Genomic DNA, 13,171 nt, shown 5'->3' with positions numbered 1-13,171 from the left:
TTTGTCTTTTCCCCTCAGACGCTTCTCTGTCTCCATTTTCTTCACTTTTCTGTCACCATTCCTCTCCTAATATGAATTAGTATTCCCAAGACATAATTTGTTGTTAATTTAAACTCATTAAGGAATGACTAAACTGTAATCTCATTTATTTTATCTTTTCCATTTTTATGCCTGTTATTGTCATTTCTGGAATACATCAATCACTTCCCTCCCCCCTACTTCATACGTGAGTTAGGTCAAACCAAAATAATTTTGACTTCCTCACTCTTTTCAAGATCAGTATATGTTCAAATAACTTTAATATCCCAGAGAACTTGAACATAAACATCCTATCTCACTGGCTTCAGTACCGCTCTTTATTACTTTCATATTACTCTTGGTACTCCCTTTCACCATTTTCAGGTATTTTTAAAAAACATTATTGTACTTATAAAAAATTTATATAATATACTTTTGAAAAGTAAGAGAGTGATATTTCCAGGTTTCTGCCCCTTTATCATTTATCTTCCATCCTCTCAATTTTTAATCCAAGCTTTCTGTATTTCTTTTGCAACAGAATAATTTTTCATTTGCTCCTTCCTTTCCTTTTATAGAGCTTTCCCTCTAATGTATGTTTTGACTCCGCTTCTGCATTTCATTTTGCAAAAATCTGTCTTCTCCATCATACATTAGAAACATTTCTTCAAAACAATCCTTTTTGTTGTCCCTGGTAAATCCAGACCTTTTTCTTTTTCTGAGCCTACTGAGATACCCTGTCCACATAATGCCCACTTTGGGCAGTCAACATTCAGCTTTGATTCTCACAATGCTCTCCAACCACCCCTCACTCCTGCAGCGTGCCACACACTACTTTTGCTCTGCTGCAAGACAATATTGAAAAAATACCAAGATTCCCCTTAGTACCTTACCTGCCAAATTTTTCTTTCAAGGCTGCACTTCAGATCTTTCCTTTCTGTTAACATGTTAGGAAAGAAAAATCTAATCCTACTTTTCACAACTTGACTGCAATTCTGGTTAATTTTTTGTAAACTTCTAAAATCTTCATTTCCATTATAGTTGATGGTGCTTTAAATTTTAGCTCCAAACCCCATCATTTAAGGTTCATTTTCTTCCCAGTATTCTTCATAATTCAGAGCTTCTTCCTATTGCCTCTTTCTGTGATTACCATCTCAAATTTCTCACACATGATAAATGCAATATTTCTAAGACTTCCCCCTCACCCCCTTTTTCTCTCTCTCTCTTTTTTTTTTTTTTTTTTTTTTTTTTAATAATTTGGCTTCTCCTTTTCAGGAACACAGATACATTCTTTCTTGAGTAGATCTCACTACCTTTACAGATAGGAAAGAAACATTGAAAATATATGAGCATGTATAACAGAAGTGGTGATCATCATACACCATGTTAGCAAGCGTATGACAGTTTCATTTTTCCTTTTTAAACACATCGTATACTGTAAGTTTCCCCACCCATTTTGCCTTTGGGTATTTTTGTTTAAACATAGTGTTGCTTTTCTGACCCTTAAAGCAGCAGACTATTTGAAACAAACAATTCAATGACGTGATTTATGAGTTGCTTCTTAAATTCTTCTTTTTTTTTATTCCAATCATTTTATTAATTGCTCTCCAATTTTCCTACTGCATTCCATAATGAAACACTCTTCCCTCTCAGAAATGAACTTTTAAAACAGCAATTGCCAGACTTCAGAGGCCATTTGTTCATTTCCAGCCATTCTACTCAGACAGTTGTGTTCCATTGTAGTCAGGCTTCCAAGGACGCTTTTCTTTAACATGCCTTTGTTTCTCACCAACTTTTAAAAAGTTGAAACAAACTTTTTAGTTTATATTTCTCAGTTTTTAGCATACTGTTTCAAGCTTTTCCCATAAAGTAACACAAGTTGAGAAATTAATAAGAGCTGTATTCTTAGGATTTCTTCCCACACGCCTTCTTGCAGAGAATCCACATTCACTTAGAGTGTGACCACCTCAGCGCTCTGAACTTATTTATTGGTCCTTTACTTCTCAACCACCAGTCAGGCTTCCTGAATCAGTCTTTGCTTTCTCCTGTTACTTTCAACAAATAAATATTTAAGTTACTCAGATCTAAGACTACTTACACACTTATTCTCTCCAATATGCCAATGAATATTGCTGCAAAAATTCTTCCAGAATTTCTAGTTTATTTTTTGGTTTACATTTAAACTATTTTTTTTCTAACCTCACATTTTTTTCTTCTGCTAAAGCTTACAGAATGACAGCTTCTTTCAAGATTTCCAGATTTCTCTTTTCTCTCTCTCACCTTCCCATCCCTCTTTGTAAAGCCTCTCAGTGATGTTATGTTATTCATGCACAACTGTTTGAAGTTTCAATCTTATTTGAAACAAAAACTAGGAGATGACAACCCTTCTGGAGACAAATACAATTCCAGATGGCAACTGGAGCCGAATGAGGCTCTCAACTCAGAGCCAAGGTAAAGGGAAAAGTTCAAAACCTGATCACTAGAAGAAAGGAGCATTGACATAGAAACCCCTAAATTCCATTGATTTAAATTTCATATTTTTCATTGACTCCATATAGGTTCTGTGTACTTCATCGTATAATTATTGAACAACACCTGGACTGATAGATTAAGAGGCAGTTAAGTATGAGACATAGTTTACTAATAAATTAGCTGATGTCAAAGAGGTCTCTTCAAGGAGAGATGGAAATAAAATCCTGGGCTCTTTGAACACTTCAAAGTTGAGAAATTCTGAGTCTACCATATGCATTTGCTTTTAAACCTCCTCAATCTAGATGTAGGAACTGAAGCAGAATTTCATGCTTCTGAAGTAATAAGCAGTTGCAGAACTCCCTCCAAAAAGTTGGCCTCTAATCAGCTGTCATGGAAGAGATCAACAGTGTTCTACCTCTACACCATACCCACAGGTCAAGCAACAGTCATACGGACAGAATGAATCCAGTAACTTGAGCTCTCCTGATGAAGAGTTTTTGGGTTTTGGGGGTTTTGTTTGTTTGTTTTTGGTTTTTTAAGTATCAGAAGCAAAAAATTGGCTTGACCACATAGAATAAAAAAAAAAAACCAACAAAAAGCTCTGAAAGCTATCTGTATGTAAAAAAATATAACCCTTTCAGAATTATAATGCCATATGCAGTAAAACACATGCAACTTAGATTTCTCTTTGTTGTGAAATATTTTTATCACAAATATTTTCAAGACATTTGGGGTTTCAGAAAATGAAAACCTTAGTAAAGAAGCAGCAACTATTTTGTACAAAGGAGCAGCGATTATTACTTTAATGAATTTTTCCTTTTTATTGGCAGGGGCAACCTTTGTTAAATTATAACTTAATTCCTTCCAAATGTGCATTTAATGCTATCTGGTAGTAAGTTTTCATTATATAGGAAGTCTGGAAGTTAATAAGCCAGGATCATTAACAAAAAGGTTATAAATACAGTTTGTATATTTTTATTTATAGGATTTGTACATCTATCACAATCTAAAAATATACACACAGGTATATGTTTAGGAGTATTGTGACAAAAGGCATACTTTACTCATCGAAAAGCTAATATACCTGAAACCCAACTCATCATTACTGTTCTTCATCATACGCATAGCCAGAAAAGTTATCCTTGTATTAAAAAAAAAAAAAAAAAAATTTCTACATTTCAATCTTTTATGGACAAACTTTCAAGTTCTTACAAGATAAATGTGGTTAGAATCACAGAACAATGCAGGCTAGAAGGGACCTCTGCAGGTCTCTAGTCCGACCTGCCACTCAAAGCAGGGTCAGCCTCAAATTTAGATCTGGTTGCCCAAAAACTCATCCTGGTAAGTTATGAAAATCTCCAAGCACAGAGATTCAACAACTTCTCTGTTTATCCATTCTCATTGTGACTTTTTTCTCCTCATTGGAGGATTCCTAACTGCAGCTAGGGGCCTTGTCCTTGCCTCTTATCTTTCCACTATACACCTTTGACAAGAGCCTGGCTCGATCTTCCTTAAAACCCTCCCTTCCACTCTTAGGTACATTGTAGTTGTAACTATAACCTTAACAGAAAAGGTGTGAGAAGAATAAAGAGCACAACTTCAAAATAAATCATGTGAATAAACACAAGCATAGTCTGAGCAACAGAATCACAAGCACACACTCAGTAGCGCTCATGAACACAGACAATACAGAGCATTAAGCTGATTAAACAATTCAAATTATCAGTAATTCTTTTTTAAGGAAGAACAAACCTGGGCCACTTTAACGGAATTTTGAGTAGAACCACCAGCATGATATTCTACTTTGAACTTTTTCACAAGTTCTTCAAATCTGTTAAAAGAAAAAGCAGAAAAGAAAAAAGTTAAACTCTACAATTTTTGTTTGTTTGTTTTCAAAAAATGACATGAAGATTCCAAGTAGATGACATGGTGTCGTCTGAAAACAAGAACTTCATATACGTTAGCTGTTACATATGGTGCAAACTGGAAATATCTATTTAGATTTTCTTCAAATTACAAAGCGAAGTGTGACATCAACTTGAATCCTTTACCTTAAGGTTGCAAGTGGAGTAAATAACAAAAAAAAAAAAAATTATCTGAAGCATAAACTTGATTGCAATGAACTGTGAGATTGATAAAATATATGCTTCAAGAAAAATTACATAAATGAAGACATTCAGATACTTATTCTACTTCATTAAAGCTAGAAACAATGTAAAATTAAGTGAGAAGATTGAGGAGATGTGGTGTCTATTTCAAAATTAACTTGACCCAAACAATGGTGCTATGTTTTAAGTTTTCATATGAAATAGTACATTTTGACAGGTGAAGCACTTTTATGAACCAATCTATTAGTATGTGAGAAAATCTGAAAACAGAAAAGCCAAGTGTCTCCAGATGAGCTTTCAAATCCTTCAAGTCATACTACTATGAAAACATAGCATTCTCTGGTAACATTCAGTAACGTATTATTAGGTTTGAACATTGAAACAAATATTTAAATTTTTTAACAGAAATATCTACCCTCATATTTCAGATCAAACTTTAGGGTTAAGACCCAGATAGAGTTCTATAAGACACTCTTCCTTGTCCAGGGTACATTTTCATCTCTGATCACAGCACACCACAGCTTAAGAACCAGCTGTAGAAAAGGGAAGTAAAGTGTCACAGAAAAGAACACTAGAACAAGCAAGCTGTGGGGAGCGCAGGGAAGCTGTGCACAAATACTGTATCATGCCTTTAAGTTCTACGTACACTTCAAAATTAGTCGATTAAACAGCAGGATTAACAACCTCCAAAGACATTAGACTCAGAAGGAAGTACTACTGCAGGCAAGTTAAAATGTTTACTGTAAAATTTGTTTGCACCTTTGAGGGCCAAAATGACCTCCAGGTCAACTCTAATTAATAGCATAGATTTGCCCTTAAAGTCTATTAACTTTAGATGTTTACCGTTAACAAATGAAGCTTCCCAGTTAGATGCATTTCAACATATTTTATTGTATTCACCTTTAGCATCTTTTAAAACATTGACGCATCTTTATTTCAGACACAGTGAAAAATGAACACTATCTGCCAACCTTACCCTTCCTTTCCCTCTCACAATCCCAATCTCCTTATAGTATGTGAACAATGGCTTTGGGGATAGATTTGTCAAATAATGACTTGTTTGTTTAAAAGGTTTTGATTTTCAATACCATGTTACTAATAAAAGCATTTTTATGTCTACAGTACTTTCCATTTAAAATGTTTGAATAATGAGCTACTCACCCTAGCAAACTACCGATAGGCAGACAATTAGAAAGAACCAAGAACTAAATTACTACATATGATTTTCACAGTTATCCACACTACTAATTATCCACCAATTCTAAGTCAAGCAATTGAAACCTCAAATGATAGCAAGTAGCTGAGAGTGGGAAAAAAAAATAACAAAAAACAACAGGTCTCCTAACAGTTGCTTCTCAAAGACATACAAACCATCATGAACCAACTAAGTATTGTGGCAATATTTTTTCTTTAACTTAATTGACATTTTATCTTTTCAATCAATTTGAGTGTGTACTGCCTAAATCACATGGTTATTTTTATATTCTTGTGTATCTACAAGCATGCCAATTGATATTCTAATTCCTTTACCTAAAGACATCTAATGTTTCTATGTCTGTATTATTTAATTGCATGTTAAACCTTATAAACTTAGTATACTGTAGTTGATCACCTACATTAGCAGCTCTCAATCTAGATGGGTATGTATTTAAATACTTACCTTGTAGTTTGAATTAATAAAAAAGGTGGTATCTGAATTTGGGAAAAAATTGGAAACAGCCTTAAAATACTGTCTGTACTATGAAGATTTCAAGGTGACAGCTATGTAATCTAAGAAGCAATCTGAACAAATTATTTTACAATTACTTAATAAGACAAACAATGGCAACTGCCTGTCACTATTTCAGACCAAATATTAAAAGACCTAACTCCTTTTCTTTGAATTAAGATAGTAAACTCAACACCTCTAAAGGTCTGTTATATAAAATAGAACACGAGTTCATACAAATGCAAGAAAAGTCATTTTTGCTGGTCATTTTCCATGACACATCAAAAGGATTATATCAATTGTGTTGTTCTAATCCACAAGAGCCTGATAACCAAGTTGTATAAAGAATGAACTCAAAATTAAGAATGCCAATAGCTTTTTATCTTAAGAAAATGAACAGTTAGATGGACATTTTTCAAAATGTCAGCAGATGGCACAGGCAGTGTGGGAACACTGATTCTGTCACTGTCTGCTGTATGTCTGACCTGCAAAGAGAAGACTGTCATTCCAGCATGCTTCAGAAACATGGAAGTTGCTTTTATAAAATTCTCCATTTTAAGGAAGGAAGTTCAACTGTAGAAACTGCTCTGAGGCCTGGGAATGCTAAACAGAGCTTCTGTGTGTGCTTCAGGACTAAGCTGTTATCACACTTAGGATAACTCAAGAAAATTAGAACCTTATGAGCAAGTCTGAATAATATTTTTGTTTCACATTCTGCAATTGTTGGTCTTTCTGAGTATTTCTTAAGGCTGTGCTATATCTGAGAACTGTGACCCTTCTCCTGACCTAGCAACATACCATTACCTTAAATAACAGAATAATAAATCCCACAATCAGCACCATATAGAGGGGCCCCTATTTTTGGTACCATGAATTTGTTCACCACATTACAGCATATTTTAACAAAAACAAGTTTGCATTTGCAGCAGCATATGTTTTCAGCTGTGATACTGCTGATCAACTCTAGCACTGACCAAAGAGGTTATGTTAATGTTTTGCCCAATTATACTAAAGGCAATAGCACTTCTGTCAGTTGCTTTTTTTTCCTCCCCTTTTTAAAAAAGGATTGACTCCTCATTGAACTTGAGACTGAAAGGTGCTCCTTTTTAGTAGCTTCACTTTTGACAGAATTCACGGCTATTAAAAAATGTTTAAGAAGGTAACGGAAGAAACTATTTTATGAAAGAATACAAACAAGAACGAGAATAAAATTTTTACACTTTTTTTTTTTAAATACACCTCCTTACATTACAGGAGGTGGAGGCTTATTTTTAAAAGGCACAGACTCCTCTTACATATGCCACACCATTATCTCAAACTGGAGACAGCTGTTAGAATTTCCCCCCAGTAAGCATCACTGCTGACAATTTCACCACCCTGTTTGTCACTCAAACCATTCATAACCTGACCATCACTATTCTTCTTCTCTGGGTCCTCTTACCACACTATGCTTAAACCTTACAATATGCCTTCTCATACACCTCTTTAAAAGCATGATTTCCTGTACTACACAGATAAATGCCCTCATCTTAATATCTAATCCCTTCAGACAGCTGCAAAGATCATCTGTGTCAGCTATCCCTCTGACCAGCTCACCTCTCTCCGCACCCCTCTTCTAGCCCCTCCTCCGTCATTTCAAGCAGAAGCCACTTCTCTACATTTTCAAGGCCCTGCAAAGCATTATGGCACTGAACATACCATCCTTCATTCAGTACATTCAGATTTACAACAGCCTCCGGGCACAAAGCAGTCAACAAAAATACCTTTTCTCTCACTAACCCATGATATCATCCACTGTCCAGTTCCTAGAATTTTCTATGAATATTAGCAAACCTACTTTAAATCTTCCTTCAGACTATCTTTCACCATAATACCTAACAAAGTCATCAGCAAGGCTGTGTGATTTCCCGAGGCTATTCTCCAGGCTAATGACTGGCAATCCTCTCCTGGATCAATACCCATCTCTCATAACTCGCTTTATACACAAAATATGAGGCTTTTTTGAGCTGGGACTATCTTCTTGTTCTATGTTATACAGCAACAAATACACTCATGTTTGGTTCACATGGTTTCAAAACCAAACTGACAACAAAAATAAGCACATAAAGCATTCCCTACAACTGAAGGCAGAAAACATAAGGCAATGGAGCTGCACTAAGGAAAATTAAAGCAATTCAAGTAATGCTGTTAAGTTTTTGGACACAACTTATATTAGACTACAAAGAAACTCTTTTTGAAGAGTGAAACGGCCATAGAATACCAACATTTAAATGTCTTCTATAGAGAGAGCACCAGGAAAAAAACATATGATGCATATGTCAGAAGCTACTTATCTGCAAGAAGTAGAGAAAAGTAATCTCTTGTTTTTTCAGCAGGGTGTGTTGCCCTGGATATCTTTTGATACATCTGCTTATTACCCAAGATGTACTCAAAAGCATACATCAGCAGGGAGCTACACTTTAAAAAAAGTCAGCTGCCAAAAACAGCTAGAGAGGAGAGAAGAATAATTTTTGCCAGATAATGACAGCCTGAATGTAAGACAAAAATCTGCTTATTTTGTATACTAATAGTACAATATTTCCAGTGGATTGTACATTTGTTTGGTGTTATAAAAACCTTCAAAAACACCAAGACGGAAACCTCTTAATCAATAAAAGGTTGCAAGTTGCACATAAGTCTAACTTTTTTCTTTGGAGGTAAACTGGGGCTGGGGAGGGAGCCTTTGCTGATTCCTCTAGAGAGAAAGGTAGACTAAGATTTGGTATGTTTTCAAGCTATTGGATGAATTTTAATTAGATTTTAATTAAAAATCATAATTAATGGTGATTCTGACACCTTTCCCAGATATTTATTTTTAGTTGCAAGAAGTAGCCATATTAAGACATGGCAATAGCTTAAATGTTCAGCTGTGAGGAGAACCAGACTAATACACTGACAGTTAGATGTTTGATCCTTTTAATTGCATTTTTTTAAATCTACTTAAATCTTCAAATTAAGTAACCTGTGTTAGAAAGTCTATGAAATCACTCTATAAATTAAAGAAAAAAATGTGAGTGAGCATCATATTATACAACCTATTTTAATAATACTAAAAGCTCAGTAAAACTACAAAAAAGTACCAAATACTATTTCTATTTTTTAAGAATACCCTGAAGGAATAAATCAACACAAACAACTAAATAATGCCAAACCTGCATCCTGATTGTTTTGCAGAGCATGGCAGAAGTAGTTATGCATACATCTGGACAAGCGTGTCGTCTGTCACATTCTCAGTTTCATCACAGCCTGGGCCAATGCCAGAACGATGCAGGCAGCCACACCGCCAGGCAGATGGGGCACATGTTGTAGAAAGACAGCCTTCCCTGGTCAGTGTTAGCAGGCAAGCTGAAGCTCTCATAATTTGATGCTAAGAAAGATCTAATTCAGATTTAAGAAAAAGCTCTAGTCTCAAGATTCAAACATTATAATTAAACCACAAGGTACTATTTTTAAACAGAAGTAAAAGGGAGAATACTTTAGGACAAATACTGTGGGTAAAAAGAAAAGTAATTCATATTGTTAACACTAAAGAGCGTACCTAATTTCTCTATCTAAATTGTACAACTCAGTGTTCAAAGTTCAAACCCTAGAAAGCATAGTTAAATATAAGAACTATTTCATCCCTAGTCTTTGACATATAACCAATTAAGATTGAGATGAAGATATAATTGGTTGTTCTTACTTAAAATTGGACCTGAAAGAGCAAAAATACTGCCTTTTAGAAATTAGGTACAATCACAGAGGTACATGAGAAAACTGTATAACAGCTGCTTGGCAATGACTGACTTTACCCAGAGCTAGTTCTTCTCCTTATTAGCTTGGCACAGAATTAAAGAGCTTGGGAATAGGTAGGGGAGTAGAGGGGAAGAATGAAACATGCTAAAAAGGAAGTATTGGAGACAGGTTAGCACCACAGACATATAACACAACAGAAAGCTAAATGTGTTCGGAATATGATTGCTACATTGAATATAACATTGAATAAAACATTGAATATTTTTCTCCTTTATTTGCTAAAGTTCAGAAAACAGTGACTCTTCATGGAAGTATTTACTGTTGCAAACTAGAATTTCACATAAAGTATTTTCCTAATCACCTCATCCAAACAAACAGCAAATGAAAAAAAGCCAGTAATTCCAACCAGGTTAGGATTATGAGTACCAAATGTTAATATATGAAAGAAGAAAAAAAAAATGCATAGGCAAATTGTAAGATTCATAGCTTTGAAATATTTTACCACAAATGTTAGTGAGGTTGAAAAAAAATGCACTTAAATGTCAGTTTGATAAAAGCCAAAAGAACATTTTCCACATGTGTTTGCATTTAGGCATATTGAAACAAGATGGAAAAAGTAACAGTCATTCAAATGTAAGGTTAAAACATCAGCTCTTAAGGATCATGATTTAAAGACATTTCTCAAAGTAATTTTTTTTTTCTTTTCTCAGCAAAGAGTCAGGCAAATTTATGCGAGTGTTCTTGAAAAGCCGCCCTTATTCCAGATTATCTGGATATCTTCCTCCTCTACATTATCTCAAAAATTTACATGATTACACTCAGAAGCATCAGCCACAAGGCAAGTTTTACTGTTGATATTCCGAAATGCTGTAGGAAAATGAAAAGAAAAACTATACCACTAGATTATTAAAAGATTACATTTCTGATTCTAACTGTCACTAAACACTACAAATACATACACAAATTATATACACACAAAGTACCTTCACAAACCTTAAAATATGTGTATTATATACGATTAGTATAGTATAGGTCAAGACGACTAAAATTTCTCTCCCTCTATTAAATTTCTAATCAAAATATTTTAAAAAGTTTCAGCTGAGGATAGGTAGTCAGAAATACTATTAGAGAATTTTCATCAGTTCAGTAATCCACTACAAGTTTATGCTTTCCCCCCTACTGCCTTTTTTGGAAGATCTTCTAAATGATCAGCCAAAACTCAAAAATTTTGCGGATACATCTAGAGATTTGCACCATAGTATTTGTTGCAAAACACCATAGCCAGAAATAGCTCCCTACCCTTATGCATAGCCAATAAGGGTCAAAAGACATTGCAGGCAGGGAAAAATATGTAGCATTTACCTTCTTCATCCTTGGATGTGCCAAAGTATGTTCTGGAGCACTAAGGAACAAGGTCACTTCCTTTGTTATTTCTCAGCAGTATTACAAAAACATTTACACTTGCTCCTGATGTTCCCAGTACACATTTGGCAGTTTGTATAAAATACTACTTCCAAAAAAACTGTGTCATTTTTTTGCTTCTCATAAGTAGTATAGGAAGAATACATGCTTTCTGAGACCTACCAGTAAATTATTCGTGTCCAAATTTCCTTGCTAACTAATCAATGAAAGGGCAAGTTGTTTTTCATATTAGGAAGTAGTATACTACTTAATCCTTTTAACATCAATAGCTTTGTCTGTCCTACAATAAAAATGCAGGAAAACAAGTAATACCAACTGGTTTTGAAAATAAGACTAGATTTACAAAATTAAAAGCAAATTAGAGATCATAATTGTAATTACGCAACAATCATATGAGACTGCAAGAGATGCTTCCCACTTGGCACTGTAGACACCAGGCGTTCCCTGTCAATAAACCTTCAGTGAATGCTAATTGAAACTGCTGTTTCACGAGCATCAACTTACTCCAGCTCAAAGTGAAAATTTGTTTAACTTAATATTAAAATATTCTTGGCAAATATTCTATTAAAAGTATTCAGTCATCAAGAGATCTTAGATCTTATCTTTGCTACAATTTAGATTATCTAAAGCTGTAGAGCAAATCATATTAAGCTGCCTGTAAAGAACTGACAAAAAAAAAATGTATGCACTCATACCTGGCAGAGATAATTATTTTACTACAGCAACTTTACAATTTGTACTTTTATCTATAAATACACCAAAACAGTAAAACAGTAAAAAATAAGTTAACAAAGTTGCAAAGTTCAGGTTCCAATTCAGAGTCGATAAAATATCAGAAAGTTTTGCAGACAGAGCTGTTCCAAAACCAAATTATAAACTAATTGTTTCCATACATCACTCAGATTAAGAAGCATTTTATCTGAGTAATATTCTCTATTAACAAAGTCCAAAACAACAGTGACAGTTGTTAACCACAGTCTAAATCAATTTTTTGTTCTTTACAATAATATAAATGGTTTACGTCAATTCAACTACACTGCTAAAACATCTATTTTTCTTCACCCCTTGTGCTATTTTAAATTATTTTAAATCAGTAACCAGTCAGCAAATTTAAGCCAAGAAAACATTAAAAATACATGAGGATATTTAAGTAGACCAAGAAGATAGTATACGTCCACTCTAAGCTCCCATTAACATGCAGTGAACTATAATAATTTTCCTCATGAACAAATAACAAGTGCAGAAAACCCTGCTTTGAGCACAACTAACAGTAAATACCAAGTAAGATTTTTTTTTTTAGTTCTCTTTAACCTCCCTGTTTCTCAATGCAGCTCTGTCTTGAATATCCCTTAAGATATTACCCACTATAAGTAGGTGACTAACATGAATTTCTGTAGTTCAAAAACACTGGCAATATTTATTACCACAAGCACACATGCATACTTCCAAATATATTTCCTTTTTTCTAAGTTTTTGATAAGTATGTAATCATGTGTCCACATCTTTATTTTCATTAGGTGGCACTGGAAACTACAGAAGGAATCAACTGTTTATTATCAACATCTTAGGATACTCGGGGGGGGGGGGGGGGGGGGGGGGGGGGGGGGGGGATATTTAAGAAAGAAGGAACCAGAACTGTTCAGAAGGGGTAACATGGAAATATGTTCCCTTC

The 13,171-nt window shown here is 34.5% G+C and overlaps 1 protein-coding gene across 4 annotated transcripts in view; it reads right to left on the bottom strand.

Moving 5' to 3' along the window:
* The window catches only part of ADK (adenosine kinase), a 299,685-nt gene that overhangs the window by 212,895 nt on the left and 73,619 nt on the right, over nt 1-13,171 (bottom strand). For all 4 annotated transcript variants that reach the window (XM_075505130.1, XM_075505131.1, XM_075505132.1 and 1 more), the window contains one exon: nt 4,240-4,318. In XM_075505130.1, the coding sequence (XP_075361245.1) occupies nt 4,240-4,318 (79 nt within the window). The remainder of the gene's footprint in view (nt 1-4,239; nt 4,319-13,171) is intronic.

The sequence above is a fragment of the Mycteria americana genome, chromosome 6, assembly GCF_035582795.1.
Source record: "Mycteria americana isolate JAX WOST 10 ecotype Jacksonville Zoo and Gardens chromosome 6, USCA_MyAme_1.0, whole genome shotgun sequence".
NCBI lineage: Eukaryota > Metazoa > Chordata > Aves > Ciconiiformes > Ciconiidae > Mycteria > Mycteria americana.
The sequence above is the reverse complement of the archived record's forward strand: the minus strand, read 5'-3'. Positions and strand labels throughout refer to the sequence as shown.